The sequence below is a fragment of the Tigriopus californicus genome, chromosome 7, assembly GCF_007210705.1.
Source record: "Tigriopus californicus strain San Diego chromosome 7, Tcal_SD_v2.1, whole genome shotgun sequence".
In the NCBI taxonomy this organism is placed as follows: domain Eukaryota; kingdom Metazoa; phylum Arthropoda; class Copepoda; order Harpacticoida; family Harpacticidae; genus Tigriopus; species Tigriopus californicus.
In genome coordinates this window covers 8,162,186-8,185,227 of record NC_081446.1, presented here as the reverse complement: position 1 = coordinate 8,185,227, position 23,042 = coordinate 8,162,186, and the positions used below count along the sequence as shown (strand labels likewise).

General features: G+C 41.9%; 2 protein-coding genes across 5 annotated transcripts in view; one reads left to right on the top strand and one right to left on the bottom strand.

Annotated features, from left to right (window-relative positions):
- Window positions 1-5,869, bottom strand: part of LOC131882964 (fasciclin-2-like) — a 53,434-nt gene extending 47,565 nt beyond the window's left edge. For all 4 annotated transcript variants that reach the window (XM_059230262.1, XM_059230260.1, XM_059230261.1 and 1 more), the window contains exon 1: window positions 5,217-5,869. In XM_059230262.1, coding sequence (XP_059086245.1) covers window positions 5,217-5,271 — 55 coding nt within the window. In that variant the 5' untranslated portion in view covers window positions 5,272-5,869. The remainder of the gene's footprint in view (window positions 1-5,216) is intronic.
- A 10,916-nt stretch (window positions 5,870-16,785) lies between these two features.
- Window positions 16,786-20,983, top strand: LOC131883273 (neprilysin-2-like). The gene is made up of 3 exons (XM_059230708.1): window positions 16,786-19,833; window positions 19,929-20,111; window positions 20,588-20,983. Exons 1-3 carry the CDS (start codon window positions 17,970-17,972, stop codon window positions 20,854-20,856), a joined length of 2,316 nt encoding a protein of 771 aa, XP_059086691.1. The 5' UTR covers window positions 16,786-17,969; the 3' UTR covers window positions 20,857-20,983.
- The last annotated feature ends 2,059 nt before the right edge of the window (window positions 20,984-23,042 follow it).

The window sequence follows — 23,042 nt, the reverse complement described above, 5'->3', positions numbered from 1 at the left end:
AGAAAAGGGTTCGAAGAGAAGAGGGGGATTGCTCCCACCTACAAAAGAAACGAACTTTACGAGAGGGCCAACAACAGATCGCATCACTTTTATTGGTACGGTGTGTAGTAGGTCATCAACTGAGACAACTTTGACTTGGAAGCACGGTGAGCAATCCAACCCATTGCATTCGAAGAGCTTTGGATGCTACGTTGCTCGGCTAACGGCTCGATCAAAAATGCTCCCGTCCACCGATCGTGACAAAATCGGCCGTTCCATGTTCCACGAATGGAATATCTGGTATACGGTACCCATTGGAATAGTTACAGAAAGCTCTTCCCCTCTCTCAACGTCTTACATTGAGCTTATTAATATTGCTGGATGTTCAGTGTGGCATCGGTTGGCACACACAAACACACACACACACACACTCACGAGCTAAAAGAATGAATTTACTGGACAGAATCACGTTTGTGACACATATGGAACATCTGAGTCTGACACGAACACTTTGATTTCTCCGTCTTCTGCTTACATACAGATGTATAGTACATGTATGTACGACATCGCATCCTCCCTCCACATCCACATAACGAGTCACATTGTTAGGCTTTGTTCACATATTCTCTTTTTGGCATTGGAGGCAAATATTTGGTTCAAATGACGATTTCTTAACAAAAAGAGGCCAGGTGGAATATCATTCGAGCGGGTGTGTATCAAAAAGGCTTCATCTGATCTCGTGTGGCCCGTTGTAGGGTGCTGAGAACACTCCAAAATGTAAGCCGCGCATACATACGTTTATGAACTTATCGATTGATTCAACTCGCTTGCTTTTGTTTTGCAATTTCTTTATCGACATCATCGCCCGAACACTCATTCGTCCTAACACCAGGGATGTGTAAGATATCTGGGCCGAATGCATTTCCCCTTAGGATTTCCAATCCGAGGAGAGATCTTCGAGCTATTTCCGCCTCAAGGACATCCAATAAAGTCAAGGGAGAAACAACAAAAAAACACCAGATTCAAGTTGTACAATGCGAGTGTGCAAAGGATCGCTATTGGGGTAAACAGACAATTAATTTCGTTAAAAGTCAGCCTGGATACAAATCTAAGTTCTTGACTACTTGAGGATTAGTCTTGAAAACATTCAAAATAAATACCCCATTGGTTAAGTGCACAGCTTAGCCTTGCAGCTTTTAGGTCATGAGGTCTCCCATAATGATGAATAGTACCCTATATTAATCTTCTTATTGCTCGATTGGTGTTTCCTGTTTCACACTTCAAAATATTACATGCAGTACATAAAAAAGTTCTCCTTACACGCACCATGAATGAAGGCTGTAACTTGTTGAAAAGATGAATGGTTGATAGGCTATGAAACCACCCACGACACTTTTACCATGGTCGCAAGAGATGGCATACTACTGGATCTTCAGCCCACCGTTTCCCTTTCACGCCCTGAATCTCTTATCAGCCGTATTATGTTACCCACCAAGAGGCCTTTTCGAATGTTTACATGTGTTGGGAAAAAATGACATCAGCTCTCGGATGAAAAGGGCGGAGGATGCTCACTCAAGGCAAAAGGTTGACATTGGTCTTGAGTCAACCATATTTTTCCAATGTTGAAGATGAAATCTTGGCAAGGTTGGCGGAATCTCCCTAAACAAAATATCTTATCCTCAAAGTCTTGTCATAAATCCATGACTTCAAAAGGCTTCATAGTTCAAAATGGTGGATACAGTCGGATTGGAGAGTTCTAGTATACAAGTACAATTCGAAGATTGCATGTTCGAAGTATCCGTAACCAAAATTTTGAACTGCTTTTGATTCACTTTTGACCAATAGCGTTATACGAGTGCCTAAATAGATAAGTAAATAAATCAAAACCCGTCAAAACAAAACATTAATACCTTTTCCGAAAAAAAACCTAAGGGCAGCAAAGATAACTATTTCTTTGTTTAAGTCCTCCTTATCTTCAGATATGTTTTTTTTCTCTCCTTCTTTTTGGCCAGATGCTGTCTGGAATCTGGAATTCAACCGAGATGAAGTGCGAGTGAAGTGAGTGAGTGAGCAATACTTTTAATGCACAGACGTCAGAATGTCACCTGACGGGACAATTGCGAGACTGGCTTGCCTGAAGCAGCTCATCTTACAACTCCCGTCATTTTTCATTCTTTTCCTCATGTGAAACAATTTGTCTCTCATGAGAAGAAGTATTGATGACAAAATGTCAAAATTGTGACTGCGTGACTAGCCAAGGCTCATGAAGTCAGTTCAGTTCGACTCAACCCTTCCATTTCCGTTTTGGCTTCATGAATAAAATCTTTGGGATGGAACGACCACGAAAATAGTTGAAACAACGAAGGTTTATGCCCCTTACTGTACCTTTCTTTGTCACTATACATCCTCACAAGAACGGTTCAAGATAGCCAACGTTTACCTGTTTATAATTTCTAAACAGGAAGTGTTCATACGATCAAATTTGGCCCAAAAATTCACACAAAAACGCTAAAAGATATCGTCATTTTTGGCTTCAAGCAAAAATACCTGCATCGCAAAGTTTGAAAATTTGTACAATTTCATCGCACTTAGGCATGGAGATAGACTAACTCCTTAGCTCATGTACTGATTTGTTGCTCCTCCTACGTGTACGCTCGTTGATATGTGCTGAACTCGTATTGCCGTATTGTAGATTTGGTCATTGAACTAGTCCAGGGAAGCACGCAAGTGCAATGGATGAGGTACGAATAAGTCAGCGCTGAAGGCGAGAAAAAAAGGTGTTGGGAGAAAATTGAGACTAAGACAGATGCTTCCAGAGCTTGTTACACACACCACATGAATGGACTTGAAAGGCAGAGCCGAAAGTTCAATCAAGTCTTTGTACGGCTGAGGTAATGAGCAAGCAAGCAAGCAAGCAAGTAAGCAAGCATCTACTCAGAGTAACCCGAGCATTAGAAAGAAGAGGGCATTTCGAAGAGTAGTGCGGTTCAATAATTAAGAATGGTCAAAGTGTAATAGCCTTGTGCATAGTTCATAAATGTCAGAGGTACGGTAGGTACCCAGATGAAACCGGCAACGAACCTTAGTCTTCTAACTATCTAAATCAAGTCAGTCGTTCTATGTACCCAACATATGCAACAATAGTGTACGTAGAGAAAGGGTCGAACATTTGATACGAAACACCGAAAGCCTTCCGCTAGCGGTTCAAATTGAAAATCGTGTTATTCTTGGACATCATTTGAATGCAAGTGAGGGAACTTTCAAGTTGGATATTGGAAATCCATAAGTTCAAGCGGCACCCACCAACGTGAGTATCCACTCCGTATTGTGCATACATACCATACGCAAGTATCTATCTATCTATCTATCTACCCAGGTTCATTTCGTTCATACCCGACGGTTGGCTCACATAGTGCCCATGCACACGACTGATGCACTGGTACTACACACGCCGCGAAATATTACACATCAAGTCAGAAGTTCTCGGCATCCGGAAGCAATTTATTGGGGTTTTCAACCCATCCGCTTCTTGTGTATTAGGACTCCTACACACTGTTCCAAGAGTAGATCAACATTCTCATACATAAATTCAAGTCATCTATTCTCTTAGTTGGAGACTTTTTCTTAAACAATTGCCTAAAAGAAAAATCGTACCTCTAATTTGGAAATTACTTTTTATCAAAAGCTTGACTGGCGGTAATCTTCAAGCTTGACAACCAGGCGAAGAACCTCGCTTCACATCGGATCGAATGAAGGTTTCGACATGACATGACCCTCCAACCTTGAGTCTTCAAGACCAAATCTTCAAGTTCCTCCAAATTATGCCAGTCTGCCAATCAGTCAGTCATCTAGTCAACCTGACCCAACCAATGGGTAAGTAATCTAATCCTCTAAAGTTGCGACTTTGCAATCGAACGTCTTGGTTGGGACCACCTTCACAAACGCAAACCAATGTAGTCATTGTTCCCGGCAATAGGCTTGGTTTAGATCTAGGTGGTTGCTTGGTTCTTGGCCAAACCGAGTGCCCTGTTAACTCAATTTGTAACTCAGTTGGATGTCTGATTGAGTGACATAACTGTCATCCTCCCAGATGAAAATAGAGTGGTCACACCACAAACACGCATGTACTGCACCCCCGAAAAGACAGATAAACGTGGCCCAAGCCAGTGTAAGGGTAAGAAGGACAGTCACTCTCGTTCTTGTCGAATCAGTCGCACATACTCGGGTCCACAATAGTTGGTGTACGCTATGTGATACATTTCGTGGTAAGAAGAAAAGTCCCTCCTTGGGTTGACTCGAAAACCAACGACCAAGGAGTTTGTGATACAAACAACTGGAATGCTACGGCTTGAAGGTATGAGTATGCGTAATATGCAAGTGGACAAGAATTCCTAGTTGATGCGTAACAACAAAGGGGGAACAAGTTCAACAAGACTCCTTCGTCGATGTTGGCATATATTCGACAGGTGCCCTACGAATCTGATGTAAATTGAGAGGAACAATAGCACCGAGTGACCAAGAGAGGCCGGCTGTTTCTGCTTTTGGAGCTCTTGAACATTACCTCAAAGGATCAAGCCCAAGTTGCGAGGCGAGTGACAAATTTTTGAACATTGAAAAATATTCCATTGAAATGCACTCCCCCGAGGATTTGATGGACAAAACTTGTTTTTTTAGCTGGGGTGAATAAAAAATGGGAAGAACAGGTTTCTCATCTATTTCATTGACACTTTTTCACCTTCCATTGAACGATCAACACTTTGCATTGAGTCATTGGATCAGAACAGAGGACCCAGCTAGACACATCACATGAGGACTGTGTGGGTCAAGGACATGCTACCCGATTTACTACCATGAGAAAGTATGAACGATTCATGATTAGTTTGAGAAACATCAAGTTAGAAGCACTGTCCTCTTCAATATCTTTGAGCCTTAAAAATGAATGGGGGAAAATGTCATAGTTTAGATACGTTATCAAACACGCAGTCATTGGGCTGGGGCCTCATCCTGGACTCGTCGAGGGTAAATAGTTGTGTGAGAGCACATGGAAGATAAGATACGTCGCCTGACTGGTAGATAAGGGTTTAAACCTCCATTTGTGTGTATGACACATATTTCAGACCTTTAGGATTGGCAATGATGATTTAATTGTCATGCTACATTATTTTTGATGCGACTAATGTTGTCAATACTTTTTGTACGGCGAGAGGAGGAAGAAGTTCCAATGCTATGCTGCTTACCTGTTATGAGTAGAACTAAGATGAGCGTCTGGTAACTTTGGAAGAAGCACGTCATCTTACTTGCAGAAAGAAACAGTCTTTTTGATCCAGAAACACACCAATCAATGGAGGCGCCCGAATGTGTGCCAATAGTGAATGACGACCCAATCGATGTCAATGAATGAGCATTCTGGTTCGTATTCTTCACGTCCTTCAATCAACTCGGAGGAGACAGACTGTCGAACTGTCTTGGTGACTTGGTGAATGGTGGTGACCGAGGAGTGACAAACTCATTCGCTCTCACAAGGGATGTTTGAGTTAATCTTCTGGTGGGGCTTGAATCTCAAATTCTCGATCCACCTTAGGATACACTTCTGCACACAAGGCCCAATGAAAACAAACAAAACCACCCGGCCCTGAGCTGGCTCCGAGAAAAAGTGAACAGTTCTAGATGTCGTTCGATCGAGTAACGAGCAACCTCTCGACGAGAATCAACAAGGGCCTTTATTCTCCCAGCTCAAATGTCAAACTGAGGCCGTCATCGAGGGCAGGAGAGTATCTCGCTCTCTTTTTCACTGGTCGGTGGATCCTCCTCCTCCTCCTCCTCCTCCTCCTCTTCCTCCTCTTCCTCCTCCTCCTCCTTCTTCTTCTTTTCCTCCTCCTCTTCCTTGGCCTCCTCATCGGAGTCTGGCACCCTCACAACATTCCCAAAGGCGCCTCCGTCCGCTCACCTCGCAGCTTTGCCCACCTCGATCAAGTTATCCTCCTCGTCGTCGTCCTGTGCTTCTTTTACACATACCCACACGCTTGTTACGTACGTGTGCATATGGGGTATATGAGTGTGTGTGTGCGCGCACATGTGTAGACTCAAAGTGGTGTAGTATGGACAAGTACTAAATGCCTCTTCTTGTCTTGCTATATGTGTGTGTGCCTGCGTGTGGATCTTTGGAGAGGAACGGTGGGAGTGATGCAAGAAGAAGCCGGCTCCATTCACCTTGAGGACGGCCACGAACAAACGGAGAGACGAAATGAGGTGCTCACCCAGCAACGTCCCTCTGTGTCTTCTTGCCTGCCTTAATAGTATATGTAACTAACAATGTGCAGAGAGAACCGAAGTCCTTTTGGTGGAACGACCGGGAGCAGGAGGTGGGGGGGGGGCACTCTTTGGTAAATGGGAAATTCAACTGAGCATTTCGGCCTACTAACGTCACAAGAGAACCAAGCGATGAAAATGGGCCTTTCGAAGAATGATGTCTATAGATGTAAGTACACTGCCCGCCAAGAAACAACGCCATTTTAGAAAAGCTCAATCGTTGTAAGTATACGTTGTGAGTTGTGGTAAGGTCGCCTAATCTCCGAAAATACCTATGTCAGTTCCCCACATGGAGAACCCGTTGGGACATCTTTCCGGACGGGAAGGTCAGAGAAGATTGAATCTCGACGTGATCTTATGGCTCTCTCGCTTACTTTCCATAAATAACAGAAACAATGTCTCTTCATTATCTCGCAATTCAACGGTGAATTCATTTGACAACTAATGGCAAATCAGGCTTGTTTGATGCCCCTCCTCCTTCGAGAGCAAGACTGCTTTTGGCCTTGTTTCGATTGACCCCAGTTGGAATCCGTTTTTCGTAGTTGCCTGGCCTTGTTTCGATTGACCCCAGTTGGAATCCGTTTTTCGTAGTTGCCTCTTTGCAAAATTAAGCGCATTCATTAAAAAGACCGAAGGCATTCCTTAGAAACGTTGGCTTTTCGGAACGTTCGAAACTGGCCCTCCTCTGCTCAACACTTCCCAACTTCAATCAGCCTTTTGGTACCTAGTACCATTACGGCCCTCATTGTGCCTTTGATGTTTTTCATACGTCGAAGTAATACGTCGTTCATGGTCACATAAGAAACCACCTTGATGAGATTCATGGGATTCATGTGCCAATGGCATTTGTTCAATAAAAGTCACCTTATCGTGAAGAATGGAAAAATGAACCTCGAAGAGTTGAGGAGTTTGTCCTTTCAGCCCATCGATTTTGAAGAAAATCTCTTGAAATAGTATGCAAAATCTAACACGGCTAGGTAAATGACCACCTTGGCTAGGGTTTGTAACGGGATAAGCTCACGGGCATTTGTTGTAGTAAAAAAATGGGAATGTGGGATTGGTTTACTAACCTTTTTGTGGTTTTTTTCGAACTTGGTGGCATATTTACAATTTGAGCATGTTTGGTTCTTTTCTTTTTTTCAAATGACATTGTGAAGTATTCGCCTACTTGTCATAAGAGCACGCATTTGTGCCAATAACATAAGGTCGCGCACTTCTGTGTCGAGTATATTATATGCATTTTGAAAGCAAACAATCTAAAAGTGGTTTTGGGAATTGTTTACATTTTATGGTATTGTTTCTTGTTAGAAGTTGATTTCCGCGAGCACATTGATTGGTTGGTTTGTCCACACCTAGGGGATGCAGAGGGTGCTATTCAACCATCTAAAAAGCGCTATATACCTTTTGCCAGAAGTAACCCCCATTGGAAACAGTGTTTTCTTTTATATTAAAAAGCATTTGCGTGGGTTTGAACCGTTTGAACCCACTACACCAAAGGAGAAAAATTTCAACACTTTGGGTTGCCCCTTCGATTGTTAGGCTAAACCAGCTCATTGATTTAAACATGCATAATTCAATTTTGAACCGTGGAATTTTCGTTTCAGTTTTCTAATCACTAGACAAAAGTTTGTAACCACTTGTGAACGAAAATGATAGCACAAATCTTCCAACAAAGGTGTTTGGTTTCATCAATAACAGTAAGAATCTTCCCTACTAAATTACTTTCGTCGTTTTACTCCCCAAAAGAAAGCCAATACACGTACCCTATGCGGAAAGGTGTATAACTGCACGTGTTGTTATAGATTTGAAGTAATCCTAGCACCTTCCTTTGGCGTTTTCATTAACTTAGCTTCACTCTGACAGTCCATGGGCAATAAAGCAATTGCGTCCATCCCATTGACTGCCCTCGCATGACACATGGCACACGGCACACGGTGTCGGTCGAATTGTTTATCCAAAATTTGCGGTTGGACCCCAGCTGAACTCATCTTGGAGTCAAAATGCAGCAGGTGATGGTGACCAATCTTTCAATTACCAATGTATGATGTATCTGATTGCAAAGCAAGGAAAGAGCAAGATCATTCTTTCATGCAATACCTGTTAGTAAACCTCAGCAATCAATTTTCTACCGAAGACCATAATCTCGGAAAGACCTCGTTGTCTCGAACCTAATGCATGATTCACAAAATTTTGCATCTACAGTACTCTCGATGGACATAGGTAATTTGTCCTTTGACTGTCAGTTTGTTAGTGGGGGTCATACAGTTCAAATCAGATTCCTAAAGCCAACCATGTTGTCTCAAGTTGAGCGTTCCCCCTGGAAACTCACTATCATGTACAAGAATTCATTTTGCATCTAAGAAAGCCAGGGGAACGGGGCTTTGGTTTTCAAAGTAGACCATTACTTGTGCAGTTGTTATAACTTCTTAGATTTATGAACAGGGTGTAATAGAGGGTATTTCAAAAGGCAAAATCAGAATTTGCCATCATAATGGTAAACGTAATTGTAAAACCTTGCTTATTTCAGTCCCTCACATATTTTAGTCTACCTAAACATCGAGTTAATCAGATTTTGTTACATGTTCGTGTGAATTCTAGACCCCATGCAGTTCTCCACATGAACAGTATTTTCCAGTTCCCAACAATGAGATACCTCTTGCTTGTTCCTGAATGGCAATTGAATTTTAAGCTGCAAAAACAACCTGGGGCTTGGGCGGGCCAAACACCGTTGTCCTAGAAGCTCATTTAGAGCATTTTTGGGCCTTTAGCGAGTAAGGACCAGAAGCTCATCTAGTTGTTCCAATTCTTAAGACATGTGTTTTCTAAGTGCACTGGATCTAAAAAGTTACTAGTTTAAAATAACAAATAATGATAAGTTATCTCTATTAGATTTTTACTAGGAAAATGTTTACACTTCCGTTTTTTTTGCGGACTTCCTTACCGCTACCGGGATTGGAATCCCAGCAGTTCGAGACGAGAAGATTATTCATTTTACTTGACTTTTATTTATATATATTATTTGATCGACCAACGAATTGGAGTTGGCTGATCTGGCTAATCCTTGAATATAAGGTTGATCCGGAATTTTAGTCAAAAACTTGTCCAAGTCTGACTTAAATCTTGCTACTAGATCAACCCCTACATAAACCCTACGAATATTTGAGGGCAGCAAATTGAACAATGAAGGAGCCCGAGAAAGAAGGGAGTTGGACTTCATTGTTTTAACTAGCCTGGATTCTCGAGGGCTTGAAGGTGCTCTCAAAACGCACATTAAGCCTCTACGGTCACTACAATTTACCCTAAATCCTGGGTTGGGACAAAGCTCATGAATGCTTTTGAAAACGTACAATATCAGATACCTTTCGTACCTTCTCTGAGTACTGTACAATCCCAACCTTTCTAACCTCTCCCAATACGAGAGCTCTCTCATATCTTCAATGTTCCTAGTAAAACATCTTTGGACCTGCTCGAGCTTTTGCAAACCTGCTGAACTAATTGGAGCCCAAACAGGAGAGGCATATTCAAGATGCGGCTGAACAATCGACTTGTACAGAGTTAGCATCGTGACACTATCTCTGGACTTAAACGTGCGATATATCCAACCACATGTTTGAAAAGCCTTACCAACTTTCAACTGGATATGCTCATCGAACTTTCCATTATCTTGGAGGACTACACCTAAATCCTTCATGGATGAGACCTGCTCAATGTCCTTACCTTCATCATCTAATAGTGGAGTGTCTAATGGCGTCGACCCAAAGGTCATTGAACGGAATTTCATTCCATTCAAGGCCATGTTACTCGCAGCAACCCAGGAATAAATTTGGTCTAGGACCTTTACCAGACAACCGGAATCCTGACCATTCCTACCAACTACCAATTTTGTATCATCAGCATAAGAAGAGATACTGACATTACTACTACCAAGCTTCTGAAGCGGAGCAATGAAGATGATGAAAAGGAGAGGACCCAAAATGGAGCCCTGAGGGACACCCGACTTGACATCATGTATGTCACTAAGGGATCCCTCAACCTTAACTAATTGCTTCCTACCACAAATGAAACTTCTTAGCCAATTGAGAACCTTGCCTTGGATCCCAATCTCATGGAGCCTGTTAACTAAAAGGCCATGATCTACCTTGTCAAAGGCCTTGGCAAAGTCGAGATAAACTACATCGACTGATTCATGGCTCTCCAGTCCCTCAATAACCTGCTCTATATGCTCAATCAGTTGGGTAACCGTGCTAAAATGTGCTCGGAACCCGTGCTGGCTAGGAGGAAGGACTTCATGTATATCAAGAAATTCAACAAGTTTGAACTTCATGATCTTCTCAAACACCTTCGCAATATTCGAAGTGAGAGAAATCGGCCTGTAGTTACTGGGGAGTGACTTATCTCCCCCTTTGAAAATTGGAACAACATGAGCTACCTTCAGAGAAGAGGGGAACTTGCCCTGGTCCAAGATGCAACGCATCAAGTACGAGAAAACAGGAGCAAGAACCTGTGAGCATCTCATCAGAAACTGAGATGTCACCCCATCAGGGCCAGGGGAGCTCGAGAGTCTCAAGTCCCTGATGGCCTCTAAAGCATCCTGATCTGTGACTACAAGATCATCTAAATGCTCAACTTGACAAGCCTTGCCCGTCCCAACAAACTCATCAATAGAGCAATGGACTGTTGTTTGGATTGTGTTTTTTTTACAAATTTTCTTCATAGACGACAAATGCCGAAAAAAGCTCTCAAAAAACCGCCTTCGTTTTAGGTTATTTTAGGATAAGAATTGCAAAAACGGTTTTCCCTTAAAATTGTTCAAAACAGCTTAAAATCTAATTTACCCTAGATACATTTGCATTCGTTTTCCTGGTCTTAAGCAACAGTTATGTTCCTCTTGGTTCCTTGATTAAAAAAAAGACTCTCAAATGTTTGTGCTAAACTTCCCGAAACAGTTTTTCAAAGTCGTATCGAGACATCTTACTGTAAATATTGCATATCAAAGGAGACCCGTACCCTCTCAAAACGGGGATTTGGCATTTTTTTCACGTCTTGCATTACGCGCAGTAACTTGTGACATCAAAAGTATTTTGGACTTTTTTATCGTTCCACTGTTTTATTCCCTAATATACCAAGGACATTAGAGCCCCTGAATACACACATTAAGGTAAAAAAGCCGTTCTTCTAACCGACTCTTCTGGACAAAATGACCTCGAAGCTTCTGCCGATAAGAGTGAAATTATTGTGTGGACTACAAAAAAATCTTGAAGTATGCATTTTGTGATCCTCTGAATCATGTCACGCAATATACGAACTAGTTAAAACCCAATTGATTTTTACAGGGAGCATATTATTTCGGCTTTAAAAATTGGAACAATGTGGCCTAAGCTAACTTAATCGAGAAGCGAAATTTGCTCTTTCCAATAGGCAATGGTTCTTTTAGGCAATAGAAAAGAGAATGAATATAAATCTAAGATGTCCCGGACCATCATTGGCTTAAGGGGTACTCAAACTCCTCAAAATTGATGTTAAAAATAAAGACAGTGAATCTGAAACAAGGTGATTCATCAATTCCGCCTGGAGAGCCTGTTCCAGCAAGAAGTAACAAGAAGTAACATTTAGTAGAAAAGGAGAGGTTTAGGGAGTGACTTTTAGCAGTTTTCGTGGGAATTGTAGCAATCGGATACCTGTGAAATATCAGAACCTGGCCGGGATGAACGACACTCATGGTGCTGGGGCGAGTCCAGATTCGAGTCCGGACTTGAGTCGCAGTGCGCTCGAGCCTTTTCCGACAATGTCCGGACTTATGTCTTTTAGAAAGGACTCAAGTCCGGCCCTGTCAGATAAAAAAGAATGATTTTGTTTCCTTCTTAGAATTTCGCAAGACAAGTTTTTTATAGACTTGACTCTAGTAAAAGAGTCGAGGACTCGTCCCAGCACTAGACATTCATGTCTTTCGGAATCTTTAGCCGGGCTGACACATCAAGGCAATCATTTTTTGCATTGAACTTCTCTCACTTGACTAGACCTCGGAAAAAAGATAGGGAAAAAAGCAAAAAAGGTAACCTAAAGGTAGAAAAGAATGGCAAATTAAGTACAGGACGAGGTAACAAAATCAGCCATAAAATCCGGTTAACTTTCGAAAAACGTTAAAAATAGTGGCAAGCTTGTCAAAAGGTACAGGAAAATAGATTTATCTATTTTGTTATTTTTTGACAAAAAGCATGAAAAATGAAGAACTGTTTGAGCAAGAGAAATACAACAAACAGCTCATGATCATCGAGATTTTTTTGGAAAGACCAAGACGTTGCTCTGAAACCGTTTCATTGTGGTATGAGAATGAGCTTTCTTCACCAATGCCTACTAAGGACCTAAATTGGAGGTGCCATTCATCAACAGCGGTGACAACGCTGGGTCACATTTCTTTGGATGGGAAATAGAACTAAACAAGGAAGCAAGGTGTCAACTCATCTGTTAGTAAAATAACCATTACACTCCCGCCCAGTTTTAACAAGTACTCGTAAGTATGAAAAGCGTCAAAGAAGGTCCAAAAAATATATTTTTTTTTCTCCAAAAACGACAATTTAGGTGATTTCACCAAAATTTGGCCGAAAAAGGTAAAAACCCTACGGTTTTACGGTTTTAACTTCTTTTCCTAGGTCTAGTCATGACTTCATTTGTCTTTGGTTTATTTCAATTACATTTTGATCATCAAATTGTCCAGATGTCGCAAATATTGGTTGATGGACCCTAGTTGAAGAAACCACGCTTTGGGCAACACATTCCTGTTCCGGACTGTTCAAACAGTGCATTCAAATTGACAGAAAATCTAATTAAAGATGCAACAAAAAATCACAAAGAATGCAAAGAACAAGGCAAAAAGGCAAAGTGTTTGCATTAATTCAATTTCAAAAGAATGGTTAAATGAAAGCAATGAGAAAAGTAGAACAAGCAATCCGTTTGAAAAGACACAAGAAAATCAAATGTAAGAAACTCTACTTTTTGAGCAAAAATGGCAAAGAATGCAAAAAAAAGCAAAATAGCACTATAATGCATATAATGCAAAAAAGATAAGGAAAAGGGAAAAATATGCATTTGTATGTTTTGGACAGCCCTGTTTCGTCATACACTTGGAACTTCCTTACCGTTTCTGTGAATGGGATTCCTATCAGTTCGAGATGAAAGGGTTGAATGTCTTATTTAGCCTTAAATTCGTATAAAATCTGATCAACCAACGTAGTAGAGTTGATTGCTCGGAATAGTTTGCTATTGTGTAAGAGTTGTCTTCAGTTCCTCAGTTGATTGATCGAGCGATTGATATTATTTTTCTTAACCATAAGATAAGTCTATACTGGTAATCGAAATCTTGAAAATTAAGCCCTGGACTTAAAATCAGATAACCCCAGTTTCGGACAACAGGCAATATGTATATCTTGAATGATATAAGACCTATCATGCAGATAAACGGCAACTAAAAATTTTTTTCTTAATCTTCACCTGCATTCAAGCTTGTCATTTAGTTATAGATGTTAAGCATCGGATCAAGTTATTATGCAGTAATATGCAAAAAAATGTTCAACGTGATCGCCTCTTGTGTAAAAAGGGTTGAAGAAAACTTGGCGACAAAATGAAAGATTCAAAATCCTTTTTAGTCCAGGGCTTGAGTAACGGCGACCCCTGTAACGCGTTATATTTCTGCAAAAGTAACGGTATCGGTAACAGAACGGTTTTTAGCCCGCTCAATACCGTTACTTTCTTCTTTTTAACAAGGGAAAAATGTAAAAAGAGGTTCGCTTCACGATTTTTTAAGGTCTCGTCTCAAAAATAATAACCAATTTGTTTCATTGTTATTCTCCTTTGGCTGAAACACTGGTCCCAATTCAGCAGAGAGGTTTTTTTTGTAAAAAATAACGGATAAATATCGCTATTTTAGAGAAGTAACGGTGATGGAGTAGTTTTTTGGTAAAGGTTCAAATACGAAGTTCCGCTCGTGCCCCTGGTACTCCCACAGCTATATTTTCTACTGATAGTGAAGTACACGTTTATCTCACTGTGGTCCACGTAGAAACGAGAAACAAATCTGTGTGTGAAAGGGAACCTAATACAGCTCACGAAGTGTACAAGCGATAAGTAGGCCAGAAGTAGTTAGGGCAAACTTAATGAATTACACACCGTACGCTCAATACAACTGAACATATCTTTTACGCTTGAAAGATCCCCTCTGTTGTATATCCTCCGTCAATGTGAATAGACCCTTTGACATTGCGGTCATTGGCTTCCCAACCTACGTAGTTCAGACGACCATTAGACGTTTAGGATTGACATTAGGAATCATTTAAATGAATGTAAAACACAAGGCGAATTTAAACGCCTAACTGCATACGATTTTGTCGGGCTAGTGGAAGGCCCAATTCAATAAAGAATACTATCTAGGTTGTATTTCTACTCTACTTTGCTAGTTGCAAACTCGAGACTCAAGGACTCTTTGTGCTGATTTGACTGGCCTCCAAGGCCTACAAATACCAGGGAGAATCAAATATAGATGGAACTAGGCCAATAATTTAGGAATAAGCAAACATATCAAAATCTGTGCTCATGGGACGATTTTTTGATTAATTCCCTCAAAATTTATTTTACCCATCAAAATAAAACAAAATCAATTCTTCCAACTTCTTCATGTCCCCTATTGTTTGCCTATCCCTTTGGCCTTTTACAAATTCTGGATTCCGAACCGTCAAGGCGCTGTCTTTGCGGACCGACCTCCCGGAGAAAACCAGATCGGCGTGAAGGGCATGGGTAACCGTATCTTCGGACTTCTTGAGATATGGACTGCAAACGAGCTTCTCGCCAAATCGGCCTGCCCTTGGTCATAGCGACTCTGAGCCACTTTTCGAAAATAAGTTGAAAAATAAGATACGTCGATCTCCTCAATCAAAGACAGTTCATTTTTATATCATTTCATTGTAAAGTGGTTTGCTTCAAATATAAGATGTCAAAAGATTATGTAGGCGGCCAAGAACAGGCTGAAAATTCGAATTTTATGCAGCGTATATTACATAATTTTGACCCTATCTCCTGAGTTCCCTAGGCATAGCCTTGGGCTCAAAGTTGGGCAAGTTCATATATTCAACAAGATCTTGTGGTCGTATGAGGTGCTTATTTGGAATAAGATGAACGGTTTAGGAGATGAGAAATTTTGGCTTCCGTTCGCAATCCATATCTCTAGAAGTCCGTGCCGTATCATATGATAGACGTCCCTTGATGGACCAATTTTCCTTTCCTTTTTCAATGTTCTCTGGAGTCCTCCTCGTCCAGTCCCCATGATGACTGCGTTCGTCTTCAATGGCACAAGTCGCGGATTTTTTGTCCGTCAGAGGTCGCGTGGGGGGCGAGTACCTGGAACTCCAGACTCGGGAATTATTTGAGTAATAGTTCTACTTTGAGGTACAAGAAACGAGATTGCCAAAATAAAAACCCTGGGCATTAAACAGGCTACGACGGCCGCAAAAACGTAGCTAATTTGGAAATTGTGTTCCTACAAGCTCCCGAATCTAAGAGTCTTGAGTCCCCTGAATCTGGTCAACCTGAAGAAACTGTTAGCAAATTGCTTGCAGTTTTTAATGTGAAGCTTTCCATCAATATCAGGTTCAAGTGGTCTTGGAGAATAGGCTTCAAAACATGAGAAAAGCAGGGCGAGACATGGCTAGATGCCTGTGCAAGCAAGACCTTTTGTTCTACCCTTAACTGCTGTTCTACGCCTGCAGCTTTGCACTTTGTTGGAACAGCTTCTCCTTAGCTCACCCTGGTGTCAAACCTCAGAACGTGATCACGACGTCTGCCATTGTCTCAGGACTTTCATGAAAGACATTTCGAAGTCAAAGCACTACATTTTGAGTGAAGGCAAGTATCCCACGGCTCTGGCGCATCAGGTGGAGGTTTCCCCTCGAAAGCACAGCTCGTTATGGTACTTCGATGGTCCGAAATCAAGAATGAATCTTTGAAGGAGGGGTTGACAAACATCTTCGAATTTAATGGCATAAAGAAGGTTGAAGACGGATGGTTTTTTTTGACAATAGAAATTAAATTTGGCGGAAAAGAATCAAAGATTTATCCCACGAGCTCATATTTTGGAAATTTTTGTGCAATTTGAAGCTATAGGAGTAGTTTCCTCTATAATTGATTTTCTCTCTTGCTAGAAAAGACTTCGTCTGGTACTTCTTGTCGGCAAACCTGTAAATAACTATCAATTTACTCGAATCTGGCTATATTTCACGACTAACAACATGTTTTATGGGCACAAGACGGCATCAACGTGAACAAACGTGGAGTGACGCCAGCAAGGGAAATGTCATCTCGAATTACTACCTGTATCAATAATGCTGTGAAATAGGAGCATGTTTGCCCTCAAAATTGCTCCACCTTATTCAGAGGTACTCTGAGTTTGTAGTATGAGTTCGCTCAAAGTGCAGCAGTGCAACGGAGAAGCTTGAAACAAGTGTTTTCAACGTACGTCATACCGTATGCATGTATTACGTGCGTACAAAGGAGAAGCAAATTCTGGAGACAACATCCGATCATTCAACCCCGACATGGACCATTAATCTGAACACTGACCTACCGGGGTCAATCGGTTGATTGCCACTTTTGTACTGGAAGCGCTCTTACTAACAGGCCCTCAGTCCTAGAGCTCTTTGGTACCTGCCAAAGGTAAACCGGTATTGCCCCGGGCCTCTCAAGCTTGGACCACGAAGACTCGTTCATTTGAAGCTTTGGATTTCTCCGTCCAAGATTCCAGGTCCAAAAAACTTGAAGCTATACTTCCCAAACGACGACTGTGTTTGATTTCTCAGTCGGAATGCAGAAAACTGTGTCACTCCCGACCAACTTGTCTTAGTTCAACAGGAGCTCTCGCATGCATTGGTTATTGTGAGACTCAAATATATGAAATGAGTGAGCGAGGGGCCTAAAGTTTGGAATCGACAGACAGACAGAGTTTCCTTGGTTGGTTGGTTGCTTAAGTAACTCGAGTGTCAGTCAGTCAGTCCGTCCGTCCGTTCTTCCGTCGTTGAGCTGGCAAGTGTTGTTACTGTAGTTTATGTGGACTCAAGAGAGAGGCTGTGAAGTGTTTCTTTCGGCGAAAATTGAGTGTACCATTGTGGTGACGAAACCATCAAGTTCGATTATGTGAGGTTTCTATCCAACAAGATTAAACAGTTGGAGGAGAGAGAGAGGTTGATTCTCAAGCTAAGCCTACGTAGTGCAATCCTCGTGCCCCCTCCCATACATACTCTTCTGTGTCCACATACTTAAGTACGTCCCTGCATGTCCTGCTGTACAGACGTACGTATAGAGTGTACTGGACGTTCAGTTGACAGCGTGCAGGTCGAGTAGTTGAGACACTGAAACTATCGTTGCCCCCGTGGTGGGGTTAAGAGAAGCGCACGATGGCCATGAAACCTTAAAAATTCTCCAAAACTAATTACGCAAAACGTCTTCTGTTGCCGAATTTATCGTGCACCTCCTCCTCCTCCTCCTCCGACTCTTTCTTCTTCTTCTTCTTTTCCCCCTTTTCATCCCCCTTCTCGGTCTTCTTCGCCTTCTTGAACGAAACAAGCGAAGTCAGTTGCGAAAAGTGTCGACGGAACAATAGCTTTCCCATCACGAACAGCTCCCCTTGCACACATTTATCCATGGTGAAGGAGGGTATGAGCTTCATGGAGGTGGAGTCCCCGCAAACCCACAAGGGCTCCAAAGTGAAGGACAAGATCAAAACAGCCGCCATTGTGGTCATCCTCGTGGTTGTGCTGGCTTTAGCCATCAAAGTAGGAGTGAACTCCAGTTCGTCATGTTCCAGTTTACCTAAGGGATCCTCAGAAGCGTCTCATTTTCGCCCGCTCCATCCAGGGTTGGGCAATAGTACAGAGGAATATGATCAAGATGGCGTGTGTTTGTCAAAATCATGCATCACTGCCGCTCACAACTTGTTCCAAAATATGGATTTGTCTGCAGATCCTTGTCAAGATTTTAATCAGTTCGCTTGTGGGAAATTCATCCAAAACAAAGTCATCCCCGAGGAGAAGAGTACTTACACCGGATTCACGCCGGTGAGTGAGACCATCTATGCTCGAGCTCGAAACATTCTCGAGGAACCAACCACCGAGCACGACTGGGATTCGTTTAAGAAGGCAAAAGCTCTGTATCAATCTTGCATGGACGAGGACACACTAGAGAAACTGGGGCTTGAGCCCCTTCAATCGGCTTTGAGAGAACTGGGTGGCTGGCCAGTGCTCTTGGGGTCGTCTTGGGATCCAAGCGCATTCACATGGTACAATCAAATGCTTCGCTTCAACGAAAAGGGGTTCAGTAAAAATCAGATCGTGTCGTGTTATGTGGCCCCGGACTATAAGAATTCGTCTCGGAGAGTGATCTTCCTAGATCAACCTAACCTTGGAATGTCCAGAGAATATCTCATCAAAGGCTTCGACGATCCTGATGTGCAAGAATACTACCGATTCATGATTGATGCGGCTAAACTGCTAGGAATGGATTTTGAGACAACCCAACAAGAACTGAAAGAGTCCCTTGAACTGGAAATTGATCTGGCTTTAATTTCTGCCCCCCGAGAGGAACGACGGGACCGTACGAAAATGTACAATAAGTTTTTAGCCAAAGACATCGAAAGCCTACCGGGACATCCACCCTCTTGGGCAAGCTTTATCGACACACTGATATTCGATCAAACCATCGGTCCCGATGAGCCAATCATTGTGAAGAACCCCGAATACATGGCCGATTTATCGACGTTGCTGACTGCGTCCAGCCCCCGGACAATCAGCAACTACTTGGGATGGCGAGTGGTAAAATCTATGTTCCAATTCCTCAACCACGATGCCCGGGCTATTCTTTTAAGATTTAACAAGGCTTTGACCGGTGTCAAAGTGGAAACACCTCGATGGAAGTTCTGCGCCAATTTGGTGGGCTTTGATTCCACCAGTTTGAAGAGATTCGAAATTCCTATCGGCAGCATGTACGCTATGAGACATTTTTCTTCTCAAGCCAAGAGTAAAGTGTTAAACCTGATTCAATACCTGAGAAAAGCCTTCAAAGACATATTGGACGACATAGACTGGATGGATGAAGTCACTCGTGGAAATGCGCAGGAAAAACTGACAAAGATTGCCGAGAATATCGCATACCCGGAAGAGATGTTAGAGCAATCCCTGGTGGATGGCTTATATACCGGGCTCTTGGTTCACAATCACAGTCTCATAGATAATTTGTTGAATATTACCCTGTGGAAACGGCAGTTTGATTGCGGTCGACTGCGGGACCCCGTTTTAAAGCGGGATTGGATTGATCAAGGGATCGTGGCCGTGGTGAATGCCTTCTACAATCCATTCAAGAATCTGATTACCTTTCCCGCTGGTATCTTGCAAGGACATTTCTTTGACGACACAGTGCCCATGTATTTGAATTTCGGAGCCATTGGAGGTGTGATTGGGCACGAAATCACCCACGGCTTCGATGACCGAGGTCGACAGTTCGATGGCGACGGTAAGAGGAAGAGCACAACACAGCAAACGATAGCACCCCTACTCACTTTCCAATTGTTCTTAAATCGTTCACTGGGACATCCAATGTTGATGCAGGTAACTTGAGAGATTGGTGGGCGCAATCCACCAAGGATAAGTTCGTGGAAAAAACCAATTGCATCATTCACCAATACGGAAACTACACTGCCCAACAGATTGGTATGCAGTTGAATGGAGTCACGACGCAAGGGGAAAACATTGCCGACAACGGAGGATTGAAGGAAGCGTATTACGGATATGGTATGGATATTCTGCAATCATGATTTAAGGCAACAAGGACTTTCATTGAAATCTGTGTTATTGGTCGTGTTGTTTCCTTTCATGAAATGTCCCGCGAAATTTCTCTTTACCCCTGATGATCAAACGACCATCATGTGTGCGTAAGTAGGTGCACATATTGAAGGTGGCTATTTTGAATCCATATTTTCCTCATTGACAATGCATTCATAACGTTCGGCACCAAACACAATGGTGTTTTGGCTTCCTTTTGCTCTTCAACGACCACATTTGTACCACAATGATATAGTGTTAAGTACTCCATCAGTAAAAGGAGAAACATAGTAGACTATGAAGACGTTAGGTACTTTTTCTCTTCGTTCAAATTCCAAAGCAGAATTCCATTCTTGCCCTCTGCCAACACTCTCGTTATTAACGCGCTCGACAACTCGCAAAGTTTCAATGAGTTTCTCACACGATCTTGCTTGTCCCACTTTCAGAGAAATGGTTATCGAATCATGGCCAGCCCGAGTCTAAGTTACCTGGCTTGGGATTCAATCCCAAGCAGCTATTCTGGATTAGTTGGGGACAAGTTTGGTGCGCCAAATGGAGGGACGAAGCCTTGAAGAAGCAGATCAAAACCGGGGCTCATTCGCCCAACAAGTTCCGAATTATTGGGCCACTCTCGAATTTTGATGAGTTTTCGATTGACTTCAAATGCCAAGCTGATTCACCAATGAATCCTCAAAAGAAGTGCCAAGTTTGGTGAAAATCAAAAGTTCAAAAGGAATATTATTACTATTACATTAATATTATATGTAGTCTTTCGTAACAAATTCGCTTTACGTATGTCCATGTGGGTAACTTTATCTAATAAGAAGAATACTTTCGTTCAATTCTCTAGAGTCCTTTCATAAATTGAAGATGGAGCTTGACGATTCGTTGAAGAACAGGGTCAACTTAGTAACGTTTCTTCTTGGTGATCCCATTTGTGAATTGTTGAACAAAGGACAAGGATTAATGTCTGCACTTCAAGCCTTCGTGGAGGCCGGCATTGCAAAAGGGGCAAAGTACCTTTGTTGCATGCCAAACTTGCAGGGTCCCATTCAAAATTTTAGGATTTGAATGGGTCGATTTTGTGGCATATTTTGAACTTCATTGACACGTGCCCTTTTCTTCATCACCTGATTAGCAGGGACAGATCAGCACTTCCGCCCAACCCAAGATCCTCATCCTCATCTTCGTCTTCATATCTATCCTTGGCGTTACTGTCAGCATCAACAACAGAAAAAAATCACGAGCCCTTCTGCCACCGCCATCACTCTCATTTGCTGTCAATGTTTAGATCTTAGGGTAACAATTAATTCTATGGTGATGGGAGAGGTTCTAGGCCCGGGCCCACGTACCAAAAGCGTACGCACAAAATCAAAGAAGGGAAGTGTCAGATGACAACATGTTTAACAGTCATGACGCCCAGAACTTTCAAACGCTCCACGTACACGAAAACTATGTACAACCAAAATCTTGGCCTCACTCCCTCTATCAAATTGGCTTAATACTGAACAAATACATGCATTGGTATTATATTCAAAGAGAGAGGACTGATTGGACGATGATTATATATCATCCCAAAGAGATTATGAAAGAATTTCATTAACTTTTCATTTTATTTTTCGGACCGTTTAAGGAACATTATTTGAAATCTGATAATAAAGGAAATGAGTTTGCTATTATTCCCAAGCTCATCCGACCATTCAAGTCGAGAATTTATTATAATGCTACCTCAATTCCACATCTTCCTCAAAACACGTTTGTTTTGTGTGTTGGCATATACTAGGATAACGTTGTTGGAATAATTTTATTCATAAATGATACTTGGGGGGTAGACCACTAAACAACAACCGTGATGTGGCTAATAATAATTCACCCAAGTAGCAGGGCAAGAAAGGTCATGAATACTCGGCTTCTTTTGTGTTACAAATTGAACCGAAAAGCCCAAACAGATGGCTAGCATCCCAAAGTTGTGTTGATTGTTATGCTGGAAGTATAGGACGGGTTCGGTGGGTATTTCCGCTTTACAGAGGCTTAACCACCACCACTACCACCACCAACAACAACAACGACGACGACAACAACGACAACAACCAGAGCGACGCTCACAAAAATGACGACTACATAGAAAGACGATCAATCAAAATGATGCTCGAACGTCAAGGATCTTAGTCGGTTTCCTGAAAAAAGGCGTTTCCAAGATGTGACAAGACCTCAAGCCAATTGATTGCTTGTCAATGATCGCGCACTTGGTGTGGCATAAAAGATTCTTGCCAGAAAAGCCGACACAGATTACTTTGATGGGGTTCGAACCAAAATTTTCTGAACTTGATATCATCCCTGATTTTGAATGAGAGGTGTAAATTTAAGACTAATACTACGTACTTATTAGGCTTAGCTATTTACCTTTGATTTGTGTCGACATAAAATGACAGAAAGATAATTGGAACTTCGATTCGAAGCAAAACGAGCCATGGGTCTAAATTTGATCAAGCAATTGTGTCTTTATGCCCCATATCCAAGAAACTAAAAATATCACTCAATAATATGTTGGTAAATTTTCGAAAATCTGACATTGCTCTCACAGATGAGCAAAATGGCCAGTTCATTTGTTTATGGTTCGTTTCCTTCCTGACAACAAGGAAGGAAACGAATCGATTTTATTGCCTTGACTGTTATTAAGATCTCTGTTCCAGTGCTTGTTCTTTAAAAATGCAGTTTTATTCGAGTATCTTTCAATTTTGCTTTGCGAAATCTAGTAAACAAAAAAACTGAAGACGAGTTGTCGTTGCAATCATATTATAGTACAGTACCTAATCTATCAATCTACTAAATATGTGACGCCTAGTAATCTGTCAGATCACCACGCTCTCGAGATAGGGTCGACTATTACTCAAAAGCCGG

Bases quoted from the DNA above. Each gene is read 5' to 3' on its own strand.
- LOC131883273 (XM_059230708.1), top strand. From the start codon at position 17,970: ATGGTGAAGGAGGGTATGAGCTTCATGGAGGTGGAGTCCCCGCAAACC. The intron at 19,834-19,928 runs GTAAGAGGAAGA...ATGTTGATGCAG, and splicing joins TCGACAGTTCGATGGCGACG to GTAACTTGAGAGATTGGTGG. The intron at 20,112-20,587 runs GTATGGATATTC...TCCCACTTTCAG, and splicing joins GGAAGCGTATTACGGATATG to AGAAATGGTTATCGAATCAT.